General features: G+C 45.0%; 1 protein-coding gene across 1 annotated transcript in view; it reads right to left on the bottom strand.

Annotated features, from left to right (window-relative positions):
• Window positions 1–221: 221 nt before the first annotated feature.
• The window catches only part of gfra4b (GDNF family receptor alpha 4b), a 140,206-nt gene continuing 117,248 nt past the window's right edge, over window positions 222–23,179 (bottom strand). Inside the window, exons 2-8 of the mRNA XM_038992496.1 lie at window positions 15,587–15,862; window positions 14,375–14,455; window positions 5,491–5,836; window positions 4,578–4,687; window positions 3,197–3,331; window positions 718–886; window positions 222–393 (exon numbers count right to left, since the gene is read on the bottom strand). Coding sequence (XP_038848424.1) covers window positions 222–393; window positions 718–886; window positions 3,197–3,331; window positions 4,578–4,687; window positions 5,491–5,836; window positions 14,375–14,455; window positions 15,587–15,862 — 1,289 coding nt within the window. The remainder of the gene's footprint in view (window positions 394–717; window positions 887–3,196; window positions 3,332–4,577; window positions 4,688–5,490; window positions 5,837–14,374; window positions 14,456–15,586; window positions 15,863–23,179) is intronic.

The following is a 23,179-nucleotide window of genomic DNA, read 5'->3' as shown; positions in this document are numbered from 1 at the left end:
CTTTTATCTTGACTTGAAGCGATAACAATGTACAGTGTACAGATTGGTTTCAATCTGTCTCAGTCCCTCTCTGTACACTTAAAGGGCTCGCAGATGCAGTTGAACCACTAAGACACAAAAATATAAAAACGACTATGCTGTACATGTTCCGGAGGAGGAGAAGCCTATTGGCCAAAGAGTCAAATTTCTCTAGAATTTGTCAACAAATCATCCCATCTGCTCTATGGGTGCTCCTTGGCAGTGCTGCCTCCTTTAGTGTCCATATAAGAGCAAAGGTAGGAGCACAAGGCCGGTAAAGGCCGTTGGAGCCAGAAGGCCAAGTGCGGGGGCAGAGTTTGGGAGCCCATCCAATGGGAGGGTAGAATCTCCCCACAGTCGGTCATTTCCGCTGGCCTAAGGGTGAGAAAGAGAAATCAATGTTGACCAAAAAACATTGAAGCCCACATGGTTAGCCTGAAACAGAACAGAACAAAACTAGGGATGTATTATTCACTGTCGAGGGCCAAATCTAAGATATGCTCCATCATTCTGATTCAAATTTCAAAGGTCAAAGGTGATCGGGTGGGAGTACTGTAAATATGCAACTGTAACCTCCCTGAACTTAACTGGCAAAGGTTTCAACTCTTGGCAAATCTTCTTTTTTTTTTATACTGTACAAACAACTGAACAAGTATCTATTTTATCCCATTCTAGCTCTGACCCTGATGAAACAATCACCACACCTGTGTTGGTATAATTGGGTCCGGAACATTCCGTGTGGTCTCCACGGTAGCAGGCAGAGGGGTGGTGGCATGATTCTCTCTGCCTGCGGCAGGGCTGAGCAGTCCCGATAGACTGGGAGTGGGCGCCATATCTGTCCCGCTCCCAAATGCCAGGAGGGCATTCCCTGTTTAACAAGATGACAACAGGCACAGTTTGAGAAGAGACAATTTGACTCAAGGCTCCCGAAATGGACCTGACACGTCTTCATCAATTTCCAATCACGCCCACATTCAGTTACTGCACAGTCAGGACCCATTCTGCATTCTGCCTGAGCGGCTTGGCTCGGGCAAGTTTGGATTTGCTCGGTGGAGAAGGCGAATACTCAGTATTCTCTTCAGGTTTCCCCAACTGCACCTGCCTCTCCACATCCTCTCATTAACTCACAGACGAGTGGCATTGGCCAAACAAGACTGGAACCTCGCTCTGTGTCCTTTTTTGTCATGGAGAGAAGAGGCCACCAAGGAGAGGAGAGGCCACTGAGGAGAGGAGAGGTCACGAGGAGAAGAGAGAAGAGGCGAAGCGAGGAAAGGAGAGGCCACCAAGGAGAGGAGACGAAGAGGCCACCAAGGAGAGGAGACGAAGAGGCCACCAAGGAGAGGAGAGGAGAGGAGAGGAGAGGAGAGGAGAGGAGAGGAGAGGAGAGGAGAGGAGAGGAGAGGAGAGGAGAGGAGAGGAGAGGAGATGGCTTTAGAGTTACTGGTCGTCACTGTTTACCACAGCCACAAAGTCATAAAGCCTGCCTATTTCTACAATTTCATTTTAAACCTAACCTTAACCATAACCTTATCCATGCTTCAAACCTTATGTCTCTCTCTAACCTTAAATGAAGACCAAAAAGCAAATTTAGACTTTGTGCCCATACTATCAGGTGGAAACCAGATCTACCTTGCGCTCTCCGGGAGGAAGATAGCCCCTGTCTGTTTAAACAGGTCAGATGAAAAACACTGTAGCAAAGTCAATAATAAGGACAATTAAGTATTCACTACATAGAAAGGGCATAAGCAAAATTGGAATAGAGATGGAAGACCATTAGGGTGAGAGAGAAAAAATCCCAGGGAAATGTGTGTACTGAGTCACGGTGCTGACGCATGATGCTCCTGAAATAAAGCTGAAAGTCTGGTTCATGTGGTTGAAAGCACTCATCATCTTCTATAAGGGATCATAAACATATCGCACAAGCACCATATTGTCTTTCATCCTTGTTTCCCTCTCTGTAAACCATCAGAAGGTGGAACTAGCTTGTCTCCCATCATGTGAGGTGATATTACACTTATTACATGTAATAACGCAATTATTACTGTGCCATTATGGGTTAAGGTTGAGTCTTCTATGCCAATATTTACATCAACTGTTAAAACAGGAATAAATGCACAAGCCGTTAAGACGGAGAGGGTGAATTCATAAATAAGTGATTACTTTAGAATCACAGGGATAACCTATTTCCTTTTCACTCAGGGAAGGCACTGTGAACACCCAGGTGTAATTACCAAGGATACAGCAGGTATTCATCAATGAAAATAGGCTAGGTTCAACAAGGAGTAACATCATCCCTTATTTCCATCATCAAGAAAAAAACAAGTTGAATAATTCCAAAGGCATTGTTGCGCAGACCAATTATTGTAATAGAAAACCATAGTGTTGGATGAATCATTCCTCAGAGAGAAAATACATCTAAGCAAAAATCTAAATCAAGTATAGTAAATACATTTACCAGTACATAGTTAGCACCTATTTTTCTATCTAGAACCTAACACTTTTGGTTCCATGTAGAACCCTTTCCCCAGAGGGTTCTACATGGAACCCAAAATAGTTCTACCTGGATCCAAAAACGGTTCTACCTGGGACCAAAAAGGGTTCTCCTATGGGGACAGCCGAGGAACCATTTGGAACGCTTTTTTCTAAGAGTGTAGGCTACCGCACATGAGACATGACAAAACACTGACAGGCAAAATCCCCAGAACTCATGGAGTTCTGCTTTATCCTCTAAAACATGCTGCAGATGTCACACATTCACACTAACAATCACGATGGCTATTCAACTGTAAGTGATCACTACCTTCCACCAAACCGCCCCATATCATGTACCATTCGAACATAAGGAACAATACTTTATAGAAATAGCGCTTTTTTGAGATACAAGATGATGTTGCTCTTGTTCTTCCCCAGTCTAAACCTTGCAAACATGTTCATTAGGGAACACCGTAGCAAAATGTTTCAAAATATTTCCAAAAGTTCAGATAGTACCTTGGGCTGTTTTCCTTCATTTCATGCCTAGTGAATACAACCCTACACTAAGGCTGCATCCCATATTAAACCCTACTCCCTATATAGTGCACTACTTTTGACCAGAGCCCTATGGAACCTCCAGCCTAAGTCACTGGAGACTGCTTTCAGTGATGACTTGATGGATTAGGAGCCATTGGGAGCCACTCACTGAGACAGACGTTGTCGGTGAAGTATTCCAGGAAGTCGGAGCACTCTTCTCTCTGGTTCCCACTGGCAGAGCAGGAGCACCATGGGGCCACGCTAGACGTGGAGTTATCCACATAGTTGGGAGTTATCGAGCTGCCTGTAGAAACAATGTGTGCTCAGTTCAGTATCAAATATTTATTCCCTCCAAAGACCGATTGTTACAAGACTGTTTTTACAATGTTATACAAACTAAAACATTTATGAACAGTATTTGCAATTCACAGTTCACTCGCACAATGTAAGGTGGAATACTGTTCAAGAAATTAGCAGAAATGCAAGTGTGTTGAGGGTAATTCTTGACAGTTATCTGTTTCTTGTTTTTATGAAGTCAAAGATGCTTCAATTTGTGCTTCCTTTAAAAGGTTTAGAAGTGTTTGTTGTGCCATTTCTCTCCCAAGTTCTGAAATGGAGTGGAAAGTTTTCAAGTGCTTAATAAATACAGGCCAGGAATGAAAATGCCAAGTGTTTGTTTGTGCTGAAGGGCACCATAGGAAGCTCTTGAAATGCATTAGGTCGCTTTGTGCTCTTTTGAAGAGCATGAAAAAGAAATGGACGTTCTTTGAGCGAGTGCATAAAACAAAGCTAATAGCCTAATCACTGATCAAGCAACGTTATGGACTAAACTTTGAAATCCTGTTGCTGCAGGATTGTTTTTCTACGACAATACGGTTCAAATTAAGATCCTACATCTGTACTGCTTTAAACCTCCACAAATAAGATCTACTCAAATCCTACTCATACTCATTCATTATAGGCCTACAGTATTAAAGAAGGTACATCTAGCATTTCCACCTGCAAATAGCAAATAGTTTCCGTGTAGGTACATGCATCAGCATCTTCCTGTTTCATGATTGGTTCTCGTTCGTAAGGTTGCAAACATAAACAACATAACATTACCTTACGCCCATGCAGCAGATGTAATTTGGGTTATGATAAGGTCAGAAAGCAGTGCATAAGCTATTTATGCTATTTCTAAGATATACTTTGAAAACCACAAGGGAATCTGAATTATTGCTAAATTGTTACATGTAGCTCCTTTAAATAGCAACTTTCATTTCCCCTCCAAAGTAATCATTTCCTTTCACTCTTTCACTCTTTCTCCTGTTCTTTATTCATTAGTTTACCTTTTCTATCCTTCCCTCACTCCTCATTTCCCCAGTATCTAACTGTTTTCTCCATTTCAGTACACTGTAGGCTAGCTACATTTTCTCCACTCACATTCTGTATGTTAAACACTTCATTTTCTCTTTCTCCTGTTCTTTATTCATCGATTTACCCTCTCCTCCACATGTTCGGCTTTCTCCCATCCGTTTCACATTCGCTCTCTCCATCTCTGTACCCACCTATCAGGCCTGTGTAGGCGAGTAGACAGGCTCCATAGTTCCCCTGCTTGCAACCGTTGGCAGATGACTCGGCTGGTTGGCAGTCGTACTGGAACTGAGCCAGGCGGGACCTATACAGAGCCAATACAACTAGCACTGTTTAGCAGTGAGAAAGGGCCGGACACCAATTACAATGATGGCATACCGTAAAGATAGCATGTTTAATTGAATGGTTTTCACTGGAGGAAGAGAGGGTTTCGCTATCTCCATGTGCTATAGATTTGGTACAACACTCGTATGTTTAAGGCTAGGTGGCAAACTGCAGTGAGGGGCATTGGTTTATTTTATTTGTTTCATTCCACAAGCCAGAATCATTAGTTCAGCCCCAGAGCAGTAAAAGGGGTGGTGAAAATAATGTTCATGACCAACGATTGCAATGAGCGATAACTCTAATCCATCTTATGTTTTATCTGTGTTAAATATTTTATGTGTTATTGCAGCACACTCTCCAGGGGGTTTGGGGGTAGAATATTGAACCATTTTGTTGATTGAGTGGTTTGCTTGTTCTGTTTTGTGTGTTGATAGAGGGGTGGTTCCCAAATAATGGGTCATGGCCCCACTGGTTGGTCACAGCTGGTACTGTCTGGGTCAGGACTAAAGAATGTCTTTGTTTGGTTGAGTTGGTGGGTCACAAGATAATACAAACAACTACAGTTTTTCTTTAAAAGTGATGTGTTTGGGATGCACTTTTAAACATCTTACACTCTGAGTACAAGACTGGAATAGATGAGCTCGCAGAGATCTACCTCTCTGGGAGCGAGCTGAGGCACAACTTGACCAAGAACAGAAAGAAGTGGTACAGTAGCAGCTCATTGTGCTCTATGTCCCAAAGGATATAAGTCAGTATGTTGTGTTATTGGAGCGTCTCACTCACCTGCACACATAGTCAGCCTTGCAAATACGCATCTGTGTCAGGCAGCTGGGTTTTTCCGAGCCCTCGAAGGAGCAGCCGGGAACTATGGTCTGCCTGCGTCGCTCTGCGCACGCCGTGTCCGTGCAGGGGCAGAAGAGTAGCTCATGCGTGTAGTCTGGAGGGATGCGATCAAAGAACCGGCGTAAGGCCTTGCTGCACTTGGCCTTGTTGCAGAGGCCAGACTTTGCTGAGGGCTTGATGCAGGCAGATACGTACTCTGTGCGGAACTTCTGGCACAGGTCGTCGACATTACACGCCTTGGCTGCATCCAGGCAGCGGTTCACCGTCACCATGCCAGCCTCGGAGTCTATTGGCGGAAGGGGAAGGAGGGATCAGAGAACCATACAATAACAAGAGAAAGACAGAGAAATACTTTTTGGGTAAATGGTATATCACCTATCAGTGATACAGTGCCTTCAGAAATTTGACTTTTTCCACATTTTGTTGTGATACCGCGTGAACTTAAAATTGATTAAATTTAGATTTTTTGGGTCACTGGCCTACACACAATACCCTATAATGTCAAAGTGGAATCATGTTTTTATTCATTTTTTACAAATCAATTAAAATGTCTTGAGTCAATAAGTATTTGACACCTTCGTTATGGTATTTCTAAATAAATTCAGGAGTAAAAATGTGCTTACCAAGTCACATAATAAGATGCATGGACTCACTCTGTGTGAAATAATAGTGGTTAACATGATTTTTGAATGACTACCTCATCTCAAGAACACAGTGAATGTTTGAGTGGCCGAGTTACAGTTTTGATTTAAATCTACGGCAGGTCCTGAAAATCGTTGTCTAGCAATGATCAACAACCAATTTGACAGAGCTTGAAGTATTTTGAAAAGAATACTGGGCAAATGTTACACAATCAAGATGTGAAAAGTTCTTAAAGACCTACCCAGAAAGCCTCACAGCTGTAATCGCTGCCAAAGGTGCATTTACTTAGTACCAGTCAAAAGTTTGGACACACCTACTCCTTCAAGGGTTTTTCTTAATTTTTACTGTTTTTTACATTGCAGAATAATAGTAAAGACATCAACACTATGAAATATTACATATGGAATCATGTAGTAACCAAAAAAGTGTTCAACAAATCAAAATCTATTTTATATTTGAGATTCTTCAAAGAAGCCACCCTTTGCCTTGATGACAGCTTTGCACACTCTTGGCATTCTTTCAACCAGCTTCACCTGGAATGCTTTTCCAACAGTCTTGAATGAGTTCCCACATATACTGAGCACTTGTTGTGTCACGTATACTCCCTCTCTGGCCTCTAGGTCAACAGGCTGCTTGTTATGACGCACACCTGTCACCATCATTGCGCACACCAGCGCGTGCCTGATTACCTTCCCTATATATGTCACTCCCTTTGGTTCCTTCGCCAGGTGTTATTGTTTCTCTTTCAGTTTCCTGTCTGTGTGTTGTTCGTGTTTCTTGTTTTGTATTTTGTTTCATTTATTTATTAAATTACTCACTCCCTGATCTTGCTTCCCGACTCCCAGCGCACACGTTTCATGTTGGCTGCTTTTCCTTCACTGTAACGATTTTCCTCCTCTTCAGACGAGGAGTATGAAGGATCGGACCAATACGCAGCGTGGTAAGTGTCCATGATAGTTTAATAAAACTGAACACGACAAAATACAAAAATAACAAAGTGAATGATAACGAAAACTGAAACAGTCCTGAAATGTGAAACAAACACTAACACAGGAAACAATCACCCACAACACACAATGGAAAACAGGCTACCTAAATATGGCTCCCAATCAGAGACAACGATAAACAGCTGCTTCTGATTGGGAACCACACCAGGCCCAACAAAGAAAAACAACAACCTAGAAAAAAGAACATAGACTGCCCACCCTAATTCACGCCCTGACCAAACAAAAATAGAGACACAAAAAACGGACCTAAGGTCAGGACGTGACAGTACCCCCCCCAAAGGTGCGGACTCCGGCCGCAAAACCTAAACCCATAGGGGAGGGTCTGGGTGGGCATCTGTCCGCGGTTGCGGCTCTGGCCGTGGACCCCACTCCACCATAGTCTTGGCCCACTTAAGTGGCGCCTTTTGAGCCGTGACCCTCGCCGCCGACCTCGGACTGGGGACCCTTTCAGTGGGCCCCGATTAGACGGGAGACTCCGGCAGCGCCGGACAGGCGGGAGACTCCGGCAGCGCCGGAGTGAAGGGCGGCTCCGGCAACGCCGGAGTGACGGGCAGTTCCTGACCGACGGGCGGCTCAGGCAGCTCCTGACTGACGGGCGGCTCAGGCAGCTCCTGACTGACGGACGGCTCTGGCAGCTCCTGACTGACGGGCGGCTCTGGCAGCTCCTGACTGACGGGCGGCTCTGGCAGCTCCTGACTGACGGGCGGCTCTGGCAGCTCCTGACTGACGGGCGGCTCTGACAGCTCAGGACAGACGGGCGGCTCTGGCAGCTCAGGACAGACGGGCGGCTCCGGCTGCTCCGGACAGGAGGGAGACTCCGGCTGCTCCGGACAGGAGGGAGACTCCGGCTGCTCCGGACAGGAGGGAGACTCCGGCTGCTCCGGACAGGAGGGAGACCCCGGCTGCTCCGGAGTAGAGGGCGTCGCTGGAGGCTCCGGACTAGAGGGCGTCGCTGGAGGCTCCGGACTAGCTTCCTTCGTTGGAGGCCTCATGCCATGGATCCTCACCGGAGGCTTCATGCCATGGATCCTCACTGGAGGCTTCGTGCCATGGATCCTCACTGGAGGCTTCGTGCCATGGATCCTCACAGGAGGCTTCGTGCCCTGGATCATCACTGGAGGCTTCGTGCCATGGATCATCACTGGAGGCTTCGTGCCATGGATCATCACTGGAGGCTTCGTGCCATGGATCATCACTGGAAGCCTCGTGCCATGGATTATCACTGGAGGCTTCTTGCCATAGATCATCACTGGAGGCTTCGTGCCATGGATTATCACTGGAGGCTTCTTGCCATGGATTATCACTGGAGGCTTCGTGCCATGGATCATCACTGGAGGCTTCGTGCCATGGATTATCACTGGAGGCTTCTTGCCATGGATTATCACTGGAGGCTTCGTGCCATGGATCATCACTGGAGGCTTCTTGCCATGGATCACCACTGGAGGCTTCGTGCCATGGATTATCACTGGAGACTTCTTGCCATGGATCATCACTGGAGGCTTCGTGCCATGGATTATCACTGGAGGCTTCTTGCCATGGATTATCACTGGATTGGAGAGACACACAGAAGGCCTGGCTCTGGGAGAAGGCACAGGACTCACCAGGCTGGGGAGACATGCTGGAGGGTTAGTGCTTAGCACAGACACAGAACTCACCAGGCTGGGGAGACATGCAGGAGGCCTTGTCCTTGGCCGAGGCACCGGATGCACTGGACCTTGGAGGCGCACTGGCGGTCTCGAGCGCAGAGCTAGCACCATTCGTCCTGGCTGGATCCCCCCTGTAGCCCGGCAAGTGCGGGGAGTTGGAACAGGCCGCACTGGGCTGTGCTGGCGAACTGGAGACACCGTGCGTAGGGCTGGTGCAGTATACCCCGGGCCGAGGAGACGCACTGGAGACCAGATGCGCTGAACCGGCATCATCCCTCCTGGCTCGATGCCTACTCTAGCCCGGGCGATTCGAGGAGCTGTGATGTAGCGCACCGGGCTATGCGTGCGCACTGGGGACACCTTGCGCTTCTCCGCATAACACGGTGCCTGCCCAGTCACTCTCTCGCCACGGTAAGCACGGGGAGTTGGCTCAGGTCTCCTACCTGAGTCCGCCAATAGACCCGTGTGCCCCCCCCAAAAAAATTCTGGGGCTGCCTCTCGTGCCCGTTACCTCGCGCCAATTCCTCGTAGTGGCGCCGCTCCGCTCTAGCTGCCTCCAGCTCTTCCTTGGGGCGGCGATATTCCCCAGCCTGTGCCCAGGGTCCCTTACCATCCAAAATCTCCTCCCAAGTCCAGGAGTCCAGAACCCTCTGCTCCTGGTTACCACGCTGCTTGGTCCTTTTTTGGTGGGTGATTCTGTAACGATTTTCCTCCTCTTCAGACGAGGAGTATGAAGAATCGGACCAATACGCAGCGTGCTAAGTGTCCATGATAGTTTAATAAAACTGAACACGACAAAATACAAAAATAACAAAGTGAATGATAACGAAAACTGAAACAGTCCTGAAATGTGAAACAAACACTAACACAGGAAACAATCACCCACAACACACAATGGAAAACAGGCTACCTAAATATGGCTCCCAATCAGAGACAACGATAAACAGCTGCCTCTGATTGGGAACCACACCAGGCCAAACACATAGAAAAACAACAACCTAGAAAAAAGAACATAGACTGCCCACCCTAACTCACGCCCTGACCAAACTAAAATAGAGACACAAAAACGGAACTAAGGTCAGGACGTGACATTCACTCTGCGGTCCAACTCATCCCAAACCATCTCAATTGGGTTGAGGTCGGGTGATTGGGGAGGACAGGTCATCTGATGCAGCACTCCATCACTCTCCTTGGTCAAATAGCTCTTACACAGACTGGAGATGTGTTAGGTCATTGTCCTGTTGAAAAACAATTGATAGTCCTACTAAGCGCAAACCAGGTAGGACGGAGTATCGCTGCAGAAGGCTGTGGTAGCCATGCTGGTTAAGTGTGCCTTGAATTCTAAATAAATCATAGACAGTGTCACACTTCCTCCTCCATGCTTCACAGTGGGAACCACACATGCGGAGATCATCCGTTCACCTACTCTGCGTCTCACAAAGACATGGCAGTTGGAACCAAAAATCTCAAATTTGGACTCATCAAACCAAATGACAGATTTACACCCGTCTAATGTCCATTGCTCGTGTTTCTTGGCCCAAACAAGTCTCTTCTTCTTATTGGTGTGCTTTAGTAGTGGTTTCTTTGCAGCAACGCGACCATGAAGGCCTGATTCACGCAGTTGATGTTGAGATGTGTCTGTTACTTTGAACTGTGAAGCATTTATTTGGCCTGCAATATGAGGCTGGTAACTCTAATGAATTTATCCTCTGCAGCAGAGGTAACTCTGGGTCTTCCTTTCCTGTGGCAACCCTCATGAGAGCCAGTTTCATCATCGTGCTTGATGGTGTTTGCGACTGCACTTGAAGAAACTTTCAAAGTTATTGAAATTTTCCGGATTGACTGACCTTCATGTCTTAAAGTAATGATGGACTGTCATTTGTCTTTGCTTATTTGAGCTGTTCTTGACATCAAATCAAATCAAATTGTATTTGTCACATGCGCCCAATACAACAGGTGTAGACAGTGAAATGTTTACTTACAAGCCCTTAATAACCAACAATGCAGTTTTTAGAAAATACCAAAAACAAAAGAAGTAAGAGATAAGAATAACAAATAATTAAAGAGCAGCAGTAAATAACAATAGCGGAGCTACATACAGGGGGTACCGGTACAGAGTCAATGTCAATGTGCGGGGGCACCGCGGTGTCGAGGTAATTGAGGTAATATGTACATGTAGGTAGGTAGGTAGAGATATTAAAGTGACTATGGATAGATAATAACAGAGAGTAGCAGCAGCGATCCAGGGGAAGGGGGGGGGGGGGTGCAATGCAAATAGTCTGGGTAGCCATTTGATTAGCTGTTCAGGAGTCTTATGGCTTGGGGGTAGAAGCTATTTAGGAGCTTCTTGGACCTGGACTTGGTGCTCTGGTACCGCTTGCCGTGCGGTAGCAGAGAGAACAGTCTATGACTAGGGTGGCTGGAGTCTTTGACGACTTTTAGGGCCTTCCTCTGACACCACCTGGTATAGATGTCCTGGATGGCAGGAAGCTTGGCCCCAGTGATGTACTGGGCCGCACGCACAACCCTCTGTAGTGCCTTGTGGTCGGAGGCCGAGCAGTTGCCATACCAGGCAGTGATGCAAGCAGTCAATATGCTCTCAATGGTGCAGCTGTAAAACCTTTTGAGCATCTGAGGACCCATGCCAAATCTTTTCAGTCTCCTGAGGGGGGACAGGCTTTGTCGTGCCCTCTTCACGACTGTCTTGGTGTGCTTGGACCAGTTTAGTTGGTTGGTGATGTGGACGCCAAGGAACTTGAAGCTCTCAACCTGCTCCACTACAGCCCCGTCGATGAGAATGGGGGCATGCTTGGTCCTCCTTTTCCTGTAGTCCACAATCATCTTCTTTGTCTTGATCACGTTGAGGGAGAGGTTGTTATCTTTGCACCACATGGTCAGGTCTCTGACCTCCTCCCTATAGGCTGTCTCATCGTTGTCGGTGATCAGGCCTACCACTGTTGTGTCATCAGCAAACTTAATGATGGTGTTGGAGTCGTGCCTGGCCTTGCAGTCATGGTTGAACAGGGAGTACAGGAGGGGGCTGAGCTCGCACACCTGAGGGGCCCCCATGTTGAGGATCAGCATGGCGGATGTGTTGTTACCTACCCTTACCACCTGGGGGCAGCCCGTCCGGAAGTCCAGAATCCAGTTTCAGAGGGAGGTGTTTCGTCCCAGGGTCCTTAGCTTAGTGATGAGCTTTGAGGGAACTATGGTGTTGAACTCTGATCTGTAGTCAATGAATAGCATTCTTACATAGGTGTTCCTTTTGTCCAGGTGTGAAAGGGCAGTGTGGAGTGCAATAGAGATTGCATCATCTGTGAATCTGTTCGTGCGGTATGCAAATTGGAGTGGGTCTAGGGTTTCTGGGATAATGGTGTTGATGTGAGCCATGACCAGCCTTTCAAAGCATTTCATGGCTACAGACGTGAGCGCTACGGGTCGGTAGTCATTTAGGCAGGTTACCTTGGTGTTCTTGGGCACAGGGACTATGGTAGTATGCTTGAAACATGTTGGTATTACAGACTTGGATAGGGAGAGGTTGAAAATGTCAGTGAAGACACTTGCCAATTGGTCAGTGCATGCTCGAAGTACACGTCCTGGTAATCCGTCTGGCCCTGCGGCCTTATGAATGTTGATCTGTTTGAAGGTTTTATTCACATCAGCTGTGGAGAGCCTGATCACACAGACTTTCGGAACAGCTGATGCTCTCATGCATGTTTCAGTGTTACTTGCCAACGAAGCGAGCATAGAAGTGATTTAGCTCGTCTGGTAGGTTCGTGTCTCTGGGCAGCTCTCGGCTGTGCTCCCCTTTGTAGTCTGTAATAGTTTGCAAGCCCTGCCATATCTGACGAGCATCGGAACCGGTGTAGTACGATTCGATCTTAGTCCTGTATTGACTCTTTGCCTGTTTGATGGTTTGTTGGAGGGCATAGTGGGATGTCTTATCAGCTTCCGGGTTAGAGTCCCGCTCCTTGAAAGCGGCAGCTCTACCCTTTAGCTCAGTGCGAATGTTGCCTGTAATCCATGGCTTCGGGTTGGGGTATGTACATACAGTCACAGTGGGGACAACATCCTCGATGCACTTATTGATAAAGCCAGTGACTGATGTGGTGTACTCCTCAATGCCATCGGAAGAATCCCGGAACATATTCCAGTCTGTGCTAGCAAAGCAGTCCTGTAGTTTAGCATCTGCTTCATCTGACCACTTTTTTATAGACCGAGTCACTGGTACTTCCTGCTTTAATTTTGGCTTGTAAGCAGGAATCAGGAGGATAGAATTATGGTCAGATTTGCCAAATGGAGGGAGAGGGAGAGCTTTGTACGCATCTCTGTGTGTGTAGTAAAGGTGGTCTAGAACTTTTTCCCGCTGGTTGCACATTTAACATGCTGATAGAAATCAGGTAGAACTGATTTAAGTTTCCCTGCATTAAAGTCCCCTGCCACTAGGAGCTCCCCCTCTGGATAAGCGTTTTCCTGTTTGCTTATGGCCTTATACAGCTCATTGAGCACGGTTTTAGTTCCAGCCACAGACCGATGTCTGTGGTTGTAATTATACAGCTACAAAAAATACAGATGAAAACTCTCTAGGTAGATAGTGAGGTCTACAGCCTATCATTAGGTACTCTACCTCAGGGGAGCAAAACATAATATGGACTTGGTCTTTTACCAAATAGGGCTATCTTCTGTATACCACCAGTACTTTGTCACAACACAACTGATTGGCTCAAACACATTAAGAAGGAAAGAAATTCCACAAATGACATTTTATCATATTTTATCATATCATATTAACAGGCACACCTGTTTAATTTAAATACATTCCAGGTGACTACCTCATGAAGCTGGTCGAGAGAATGCCAAGGCAAAGGGCAAAGGGTGGCTACTTTGAAGAATCTCAAATATAAAATAGATTTTGATTTGTTTAACACTTTTTTGGTTACTACATTATTCCATATGTGTTGTTTCATAGTTTTGATGTCTCCACTATTATTCTGCAATGTAGAAAATTGTAAAAAATAAAGAAAAACCCCGGAATGAATAGGTGTGTCCAAACTTTTGACTGGTACCGTCTGTAAATGTAATATTTCAGTATTTCATTCTCAATAAATTTGCAATCATTTCTAAAAACATGTTTTCACTTTGTCATTATGTAATCTAATTTCAATTCAGACTGTAACACAACAAAATGTGGAAAAGTGAAGGGGAATAATTTCTAATCTAGTTCCTCTATTGGTCTGGTTCATTGTTCTTCTGTACATATCTTCTTCAAAATGAAATGATGAATCAGATGTAAATGAGGGTCTTTGAAACAAACATATAATTTGTAATATTGCTAATTGTGTTCAGACTCTTGGAAAATGCTTTCATTTTTAACTATGCCTCCAGGACACAATGTGGACTATTCTATGCCTAAGGCTGCCTTCCAGGGGACCTAAACGATACAAGACGGGTTCTTTTCAACATTAATCCTTTGGTTCATGGTGAAAAGGTTGAGGTAAGATCAAAACGAACCGAGGTCACTGTACTTACCAGCCGTGATGGAGGCCAGACGAACGTAGTCGTAGTCTCTCTCCATGGCTTCATAAGGGTAACTCTCTACCAGGTTGAGTCCTGAGAGTATATGGAATGACACATTGCATGACACGGTAATGACACATTATCCCTTTGGAGCTAATGAACAGGATTCACACTAGGATTGGTTGGTATACCGTATATACCGTATACCGGGGTATTTGGAATAAGCCATGGGATGGTTTTTCAATACCATCAATACCATTGAAACTATTTATTAGAATTTTTGGGGGGACATTTGAATATTTGTAGCTACTTTTTTAAATAAATACCTGCAGTCAACTTGTGCAATAGGAGAGAAAGAACATTGTGTTCTTAATTTCACCAGTCATTATTATGAAGCTTACGGTAGTCCCCAGTCAAGTGGGGTTGAGATTAGAGACCGGAGCCTTGTGAGTCACTCACTGTTGTACAGCATGCACCAGGTGATCTAATTAAAGTATGGAATTCCCTACTAAATGTTTGCCAGCTGGATATCGTAGAACTATTAAGTTAACTGTCTAAAATGTGCTAAATGCTCTTCAGTTGTGCATTTGGCTTGCTAATTTAGTAACTAGTTAGCTATCTAGCTAAGTGGTTAGCTTCTTCCAACAGGAGAGAATCCCCTCCTGGATCAAGAGCCTTGCTGGCTAATATTTATTTGGTGCGTGCAGCAAACTGTGGGTCGCATTTTTGAGTTACTTGTATAGTTTAGGTCAGAAACTGTACAAAATATTCACAATGTGCGCATTAACATTTAGTTAGCATTCTCTATGGGATTTTACATGTAGTTGTTGGCATTGCTAGCCTTCGGATTACAGAGTATTAATGGGGTTTGAAAACAGGGCTGGTATTACTGAATATCCCGGTATAGCGGTATAGAAGGCATGACACTCTGGATAATGGCCAAGCCTAATTCACACATTATTAATTTCCTGTAGTCGTTTACTAGCTCTCGTGCAGGTTAATACAGAAAAAAATACCCCTCTCCAAGGACCTTCAGTCAATTGTTCCACAGTGACACCAGGTGTAGTGACTGATAGCTGACTGTTTGCCAGGCATCATGACTAAGCTGCATCAGCCACATTATGTTCTGGGTAGAGAGTTATATCTGTAACCTGTGTTACATAAATGGACTTGGCCGCTGTCCCATCCAATACAAATAACTGAGCACCTGGCTAAATTGCTCACCGTGTATGACAGACTGATGGAGACTCCAGTAGATGCTGAGGCAGTTCTTCTCCTTCTTCATGCCTCGCTTGCACTGGCAACCGTGCAGGGGGCTGGAGAGCAGGGCCGACACGGCGTTGGCGCACTGGCTCCGGGCCCCGGGGCCCAGCTTCATGCTACCATTGCCCGCTACACACTGACGCAGGGTTCGCAGACGTGGGCTGCAGGTCTCGTCGCTGGAGCACGAGTCCCCCGCCACCAGACAGTCTCTGCCTGCTGACAGAACTACCTGCAGGGCTACAGGTCAGAGGAGGGGAGGGGGAGGGTGGAGGGGAAGAAAGTCGAGGACAATTAAGATGTACTTTATAGATATGGTAAGAATAGGTCTTGACCTGAAACTGCTGTAGAGGAACAAAAAGACTAATCTAATATTCAGTGCCAGTTCATAATGATACACTTATCGTAACAGATTATTTCAGGTCGCTGTTAATTTGGGAAATCTCATTTATCATTATGCAGACCACACAACCCATCAACTAAACCATCGGTGATTACCTTGTATAATCAAATTAAATGAAAAGTATGAGGCTCGTGAAAACGTCTGGTAGAAAATATGTGGCTACAACAACAGGCTACAGTATCTGTTGGTCTCTGTTGGTCTATTGCCACCGGAACCCTTTCTCTGTTGGTCTATTGCCACCGGAACCCTTTCTCTGTTGGTCTATTGCCACCGGAACCCTTTCTCTGTTGGTCTATTGCCACCGGAACCATTTCTCTGATGGTCTACTGTACTACCACAAGAACACTTTCTCTGTTAGTCTATTACCACCAGAACCATTTCTCTGTTGGTCTAGGTAATTACCACCGGAACCCTTCATTTGTTGGTCTATTATCACCGGAACCCTTTCTCTGTTTGTTTACTGTGTTACCACCGGAACCCTTTCCCTGTTGGGCTACTGTATTACCAACAGAACCCATTCTCTGTTGGTCTACTGAATTACCACCGGAACCCTTTCTCTGTTGGTCTATTACCATCAGAACCCTTTCCCTGTTGGTCTATTACCATCGGAACCCTTTCTCTGTTTGTTTACTGTATTACCAACAGAACCCATTCTCTGTTGGTCTACTGTTTAACCGCCATACCACCTTATCTGTTGGTCTACTGTATTACCACCGGAACCCTTTCTCTGTTGGTCTATTACCACTGGAACCCTTTCTCTTTGGGCTACTGTATTACCAGCATAACTCTTTCTCTGTTGGTTTACTGTATTACCACCAAATCCCTTTCTCTGTTGGTCTACTGTATTACCATAGGAACCCTTTCTCTGTTGGTCTATTACCACCGGAACACTTTCTCTGTTGGTCTACTGTATTATAACCGGAACCCTTTCTCTGTTGGTCTATTACCACCAGAACCCATTCTCTGTTGGTTTACTGTATTATAACCGGAACCCTTTCTCTGTTGGTCTATTACACCAGAACCCGTTCTCTGTTAGTCTACTGTATTATAACCGGAACCCTTTCTCTGTTGTTCCATTACCACCGGAACACTTTCTCTGTTGGTCTACTGTATTACCAGCGGAACCCTTTCTCTGTTTGTTTACTGTATTACTACCAGAATCCTTTCTCTGGTAATCTACTGTATTACACCAGAATCCTTTCTCTGTTGGTCTACTGTATTACCACTGGAACCCTTTCTCTGTTGGTGTACTGTATTACCAGCGGAACCATTTCTCTATTGCTCTATTACCACCGGAACACTTTCTCTGTTGGTCTGCTGTATTACCACCGGAACCCGTTCTCTGTTGGTCTACTATATTATCACCCGAACCCATTCTCTGTTGGTCTACTGTATTACCACCGGAACCCTTTCTCTGTTGGTCTATTACACCAGAACCCATTCTTTGTTGGTCTACTGTATTATCACCCGAACCCATTCTCTGTTGGTCTACTGTATTACCACCGGAACCCTTTCTCTGTTGGTCTATTACACCAGAACCCATTCTCTGTTGGTCTACTGTAATACCAAAGGAACCCTTTCTCTGTTGGTCTATTACACCAGAACCCTTTCTCTGTTGTTCTACTGTATTATAACCGGAACCCTTTCTCTGTTGTTCCATTACCACCGGAACACTTTCTCTGTTTGTTTACTGTATTACTACCAGAATCCTTTCTCTGGTAATCTACTGTATTACACCAGAATCCTTTCTCTGTTGGTCTACTGTATTACCACTGGAACCCTTTCTCTGTAGGTGTACTGTATTACCAGCGGAACCCTTTAACTGTTGGTCTATTACCACCAGAACCCTTCTCTGTTGGTCTACTGTATTACCACTAGAACTCTATCTCTGTTGGTCAACAGTATTATCACCGGAACCCATTCTATGTTGGTTTACTGTAATACCACCAGAACCCTTTCTCTGTTGTTCTACTGTATTGCCACCAGGAACCCTTTCTCTGTTGGTCTATTACCACCGGAACCTTTTCTCTATTGGTCTACTGTATTACCACCGGAACCATTTCTCTATTGGTCTATTACCACCGGAACACTTTCTCTGTTGGTCTGCTGTATTACCACCGGAACCCGTTCTCTGTTGGTCTACTATATTATAACCGGAACTCTTTCTCTGTTGGTCTACTGTGTAACCACTGGAACCCATTCTCTGTTGGTCTACTGTATTACCACCGGAACCCTTTCTCTGTTGGTCTATTATACCAGAACCCATTCTCTGTTGGTCTACTGTAGTACACGCGGAACCATTTCTCTCTTGGTCTACTGTATTATCACCGGAACCCATTCTCTGTTGGTCTATTACCACCGGAACCTTTTCTCTGTTGGGCTACTGTATTACCAGCAGAACCCTATCTCTGGTGGTCTACTGCATTACCACCGGAACCCTTTCTCTGTTGGTCTATTACCACCAGAAATCTTGATCTTTTGGTCTATTACCACTGGAACCCTTTCTCAGGTGGTCTACTGTATTACCACTGGAACCCTTTGTTTTTTTGTATACTGTATTACTACCGGAACCCTTTCTCTGTTGGTCTACTGCAATACCAGCGGAACCTTTTCTCTGTTGGGTACTGTATTACCAGAGGAACCATTTCTCTGTTGGTCTACTGTTTAACCGCCATACCACCTTATCTGTTGGTCTACTGTATTACCACCGGAACCCTTTCTCTATTGGCCTATGACAACCGGAACCCTTTCTCTGTTGGTTTACTGTAATACAACCAGAACCCTTTCTATGTTGGTCTATTACCACCAAACCCTTTTCTCTGTTGGTCTACTGTATTACCACCAGAACCTTTTCTCTGTTGCTATATTACCACCGGAACACTTTCTCTGTTGGTCTATTACCACCGGAACCCTTTCTCTGTTCGTCTTCTGTTCTACTATCGGAACCCTTTCGCTGTTGCTCTATTACCACCGGAATCCTTCCTCTGTTGGTCTACTGTATAATCAGTGTAACCCTTTCTCTGTTGGTCTACTGTATTACCACCGGAACCCTTTCTCTGGTAGTCTATTACCACCGGAACACATACTCTGCTGGTCTATTGTATTACCATTGGAACCCTTTCTCTGTTGGTCTCCTGTATAATCAGCGGATCCCTTTCTCTGTTGGTGTACTGTATTACCACCGGAACACTTTCTCTGTTGATCTACTGTATTAAAGGAGGAGCAATTTTTCTTTTGTTCTACTGTTTAACCACCAAACCACCTTCTCTGTTGGTCTACTGTATTACACTAGAACCCTTTCTCTGTTGGTCTATTACCACCGGAACCCTTTTTCTGTTGGGCTACTGTATTACCACTGGAACACTTTCTCTGTTGATCTACTGTATTACCAGAGGAGAAATGTATTCTGTTGTTCTACTGTTTAACCACCAAACCACCTTCTCTGTTGGTCTACTGTATTAACACTGGAACCCTTTCTCTGTTGGTCTACTGTATTACCACTAGAACCCTTTCTCTGTTGGTCTATTACCACCGGAACCCTTTTTCTGTTGGGCTACTGTATTACCACTGGAACACTTTCTCTGTTGATCTACTGTATTACCAGAGGAGAAATGTATTCTGTTGTTCTACTGTTTAACCACCAAACCACCTTCTCTGTTGGTCTACTGTATTAACACTGGAACCCTTTCTCTGTTGGTCTATTACCAACAGAACTCTTTCTCTGTTGGGCTACTGTATTACCAGCAGAACCCTTTCTCTGTTGGTCTACTGTATTACCACCGGAACCCTTTCGTTTTTGGTCTATTACCACTGAAATCCTTTCTCTGTTTGACCACTGCATTACCACTAGAAACCTTTCTCTGTTGGTCTATTACCACCGGAACCCTTTCTCTGTTGGACTATTACCACCGGAACCCTTCTCTGTTGGTCTACTGTATAATCAGCGGAACCCTTTCTCTGTTGGTCTACTGTATTACCACCAGACCCCATTCTCTGTTTGTCTACTGTATTACCACCGGAACCCTTTCTCTGTTGGTTTACTGTATTACCACCGGAACCCTTTCTCTGTTGGTCTATTACCACCAGAACCCTTTCTCTGTTGGTCTACTGGATTACCACCGGAAGCCTTTCTCTATTGGTCTATTACCACCGGAATCATTTCTCTGTTGGTCTGTCTCCACCGGAACCCTTTCTCTGTTGGGTTACTGTATTACCACTGGAATATATTCTCTGTTGGTCTATTACCACAAGAACCCTTTCTCTGTTGGTTTACCGTATTATCACCGGAACCCATTCTCTGTTGGTTTGCTGTAATACCACCGGAACCCTTTCTCTGTTGGTCTATTACCACTGGATCCCTTTCTCTGTTGGTCTACTGTATTACCAGCAGAACCCTTTATCTGTTGGTCTACTGTATTGCCACCGGAACCCTTTCTCTTTTGGTCTAGTACCAACCGGAACCCTTTCTAAGTTCGGCTACTGTATTACCAGCGGAACCCTTTCTCTGTTGGTCTACTGGATTACCACCGGATGCCTTTCTCTATTGGTCTATTACCACCGGAATCATTTCTCTGTTGGTCTACTGTATTACCACCGGAACCTAAAATCTGTTGGTCTACTTTATTACCACCGGAACCCTTTCTCTGTTGGTCTATTACCACCGGAACCCTTTCCCTGCTGGTCTACTGTATTACCACCGGAACCCTTTCTCTGTTGATCTATTACCACCGGAATCCTTCCTCTGTTGGTCTACTGTATAATCAGCGTAACCCTTTCTCTGTTGATCTACTGTATTACCAGAGGAGAAATGTATTCTGTTGTTCTACTGTTCAACCACCAAACCACCTTCTCTGTTGGTCTACTGTATTAACACTGGAACCCTTTCTCTGTTGGTCTATTACCAACAGAACTCTTTCTCTGTTGGGCTACTGTATTACCAGCAGAACCCTTTCTCTGTTGGTCTACTGTATTACCACCGGAACCCTTTCGTTTTTGGTCTATTATCACTGAAACCCTTTCTCTGTTTGACCACTGTATTACCACTAGAAACCTTTCTCTGTTGGTCTATTACCACCAGAACCCTTTCTATGTTGGTTTACTGTATTACCACCATAACCCTTTCTCTGTTGGTCTACTGTATTACCAGCGGAACCCTTTCTCTGTTGGTCTACTGTATTACCACCGGAACCCTTTCTCTGTTGGTATATTACCACCAAAAAACTTTCTATGTTGGTCTACTGTATTACCACCGGAACCCATTCTCCGTTGGTCTACTGTACTACCACCAGAACCCTTTCTCTGTTGGTGTATTACCACTGGAACCCTTTCTCTGTTGGTCTATTACCACCGGAACCCATACTTTGCTGGACTACTGTATTATAATCGGAAGCCTTTCTCTTTTGGTCTACTGTATTACCATCGGAACTCTTTATCTGTTGGACTATTACCACCGGAACCCTTTCTCTGTTGCTCTATTACCACTGGAACACGTTCTCTGTTGGTCTACTGTATTACCAGTGGAACCCTTTCTCTGTTGTTCTACTGTATTACTACCGGAACACTTTCTCTGTTGGTATATTACCACCAAAAAACTTTCTATGTTGGTCTACTGTATTACCACCGGAACCCTTTCTCTGTTGTTCTATTACCACCGGAACCATTTCTCTGTTGGTATACCATATTACCACCAGACCCCTTTCTCTGTTGGTCTAATATATTACCAGCGGAACCCTTTCTCTGTTGGTCTACTGTATTAGAAACGGAACCCTTTCTCTGTTGGTGTATTACCACCGGAATCCTTCCTCTGTTGGTCTACTGTATAATCAGCGTAACCCTTTCTCTGTTGATCTACTGTATTACCAGAGGAGAAATTTATTCTGTTGTTCTACTGTTCAACCACCAAACCACCTTCTCTGTTGGTCTACTGTATTAACACTGGAACCCTTTCTCTGTTGGTCTATTACCAACAGAACTCTTTCTCTGTTGGGCTACTGTATTACCAGCAGAACCCTTTCTCTGTTGGTCTACTGTATTACCACCGGAACCCTTTCGTTTTTGGTCTATTACCACTGAAACCCTTTCTCTGTTTGACCACTGTATTACCACTAGAAACCTTTCTCTGTTGGTCTATTACCACCAGAACCCTTTCTATGTTGGTTTACTGTATTACCACCATAACCCTTTCTCTGTTGGTCTACTGTATTACCAGCGGAACCCTTTCTCTGTTGGTCTACTGTATTACCACCGGAACCCTTTCTCTGTTGGTATATTACCACCAAAAAACTTTCTATGTTGGTCTACTGTATTACCACCGGAACCCATTCTCCGTTGGTCTACTGTACTACCACCAGAACCCTTTCTCTGTTGGTGTATTACCACTGGAACCCTTTCTCTGTTGGTCTATTACCACCGGAACCCATACTTTGCTGGACTACTGTATTATAATCGGAAGCCTTTCTCTTTTGGTCTACTGTATTACCATCGGAACTCTTTATCTGTTGGACTATTACCACCGGAACCCTTTCTCTGTTGCTCTATTACCACTGGAACACGTTCTCTGTTGGTCTACTGTATTACCAGTGGAACCCTTTCTCTGTTGGTCTACTGTATTACTACCGGAACCCTTTCTCTGTTGGTATATTACCACCGAAACACTTTCTATGTTGGTCTACTGTATTACCACCGGAACCCTTTCTCTGTTGTTCTATTACCACCGGAACCATTTCTCTGTTGGTATACCATATTACCACCAGACCCCTTTCTCTGTTGGTCTAATATATTACCAGCGGAACCCTTTCTCTGTTGGTCTACTGTATTAGAAACGGAACCCTTTCTCTGTTGGTGTATTACCACCGGAATCCTTCCTCTGTTGGTCTACTGTATAATCAGCGTAACCCTTTCTCTGTTGATCTACTGTATTACCAGAGGAGAAATTTATTCTGTTGTTCTACTGTTCAACCACCAAACCACCTTCTCTGTTGGTCTACTGTATTAACACTGGAACCCTTTCTCTGTTGGTCTATTACCAACAGAACTCTTTCTCTGTTGGGCTACTGTATTACCAGCAGAACCCTTTCTCTGTTGGTCTACTGTAATACCACCGGAACCCTTTCGTTTTTGGTCTATTACCACTGAAACCCTTTCTCTGTTTGACC

This window comes from Salvelinus namaycush, chromosome 5 (assembly GCF_016432855.1).
Source record: "Salvelinus namaycush isolate Seneca chromosome 5, SaNama_1.0, whole genome shotgun sequence".
NCBI lineage: Eukaryota > Metazoa > Chordata > Actinopteri > Salmoniformes > Salmonidae > Salvelinus > Salvelinus namaycush.
The sequence above is the reverse complement of the archived record's forward strand: the minus strand, read 5'-3'. Positions and strand labels throughout refer to the sequence as shown.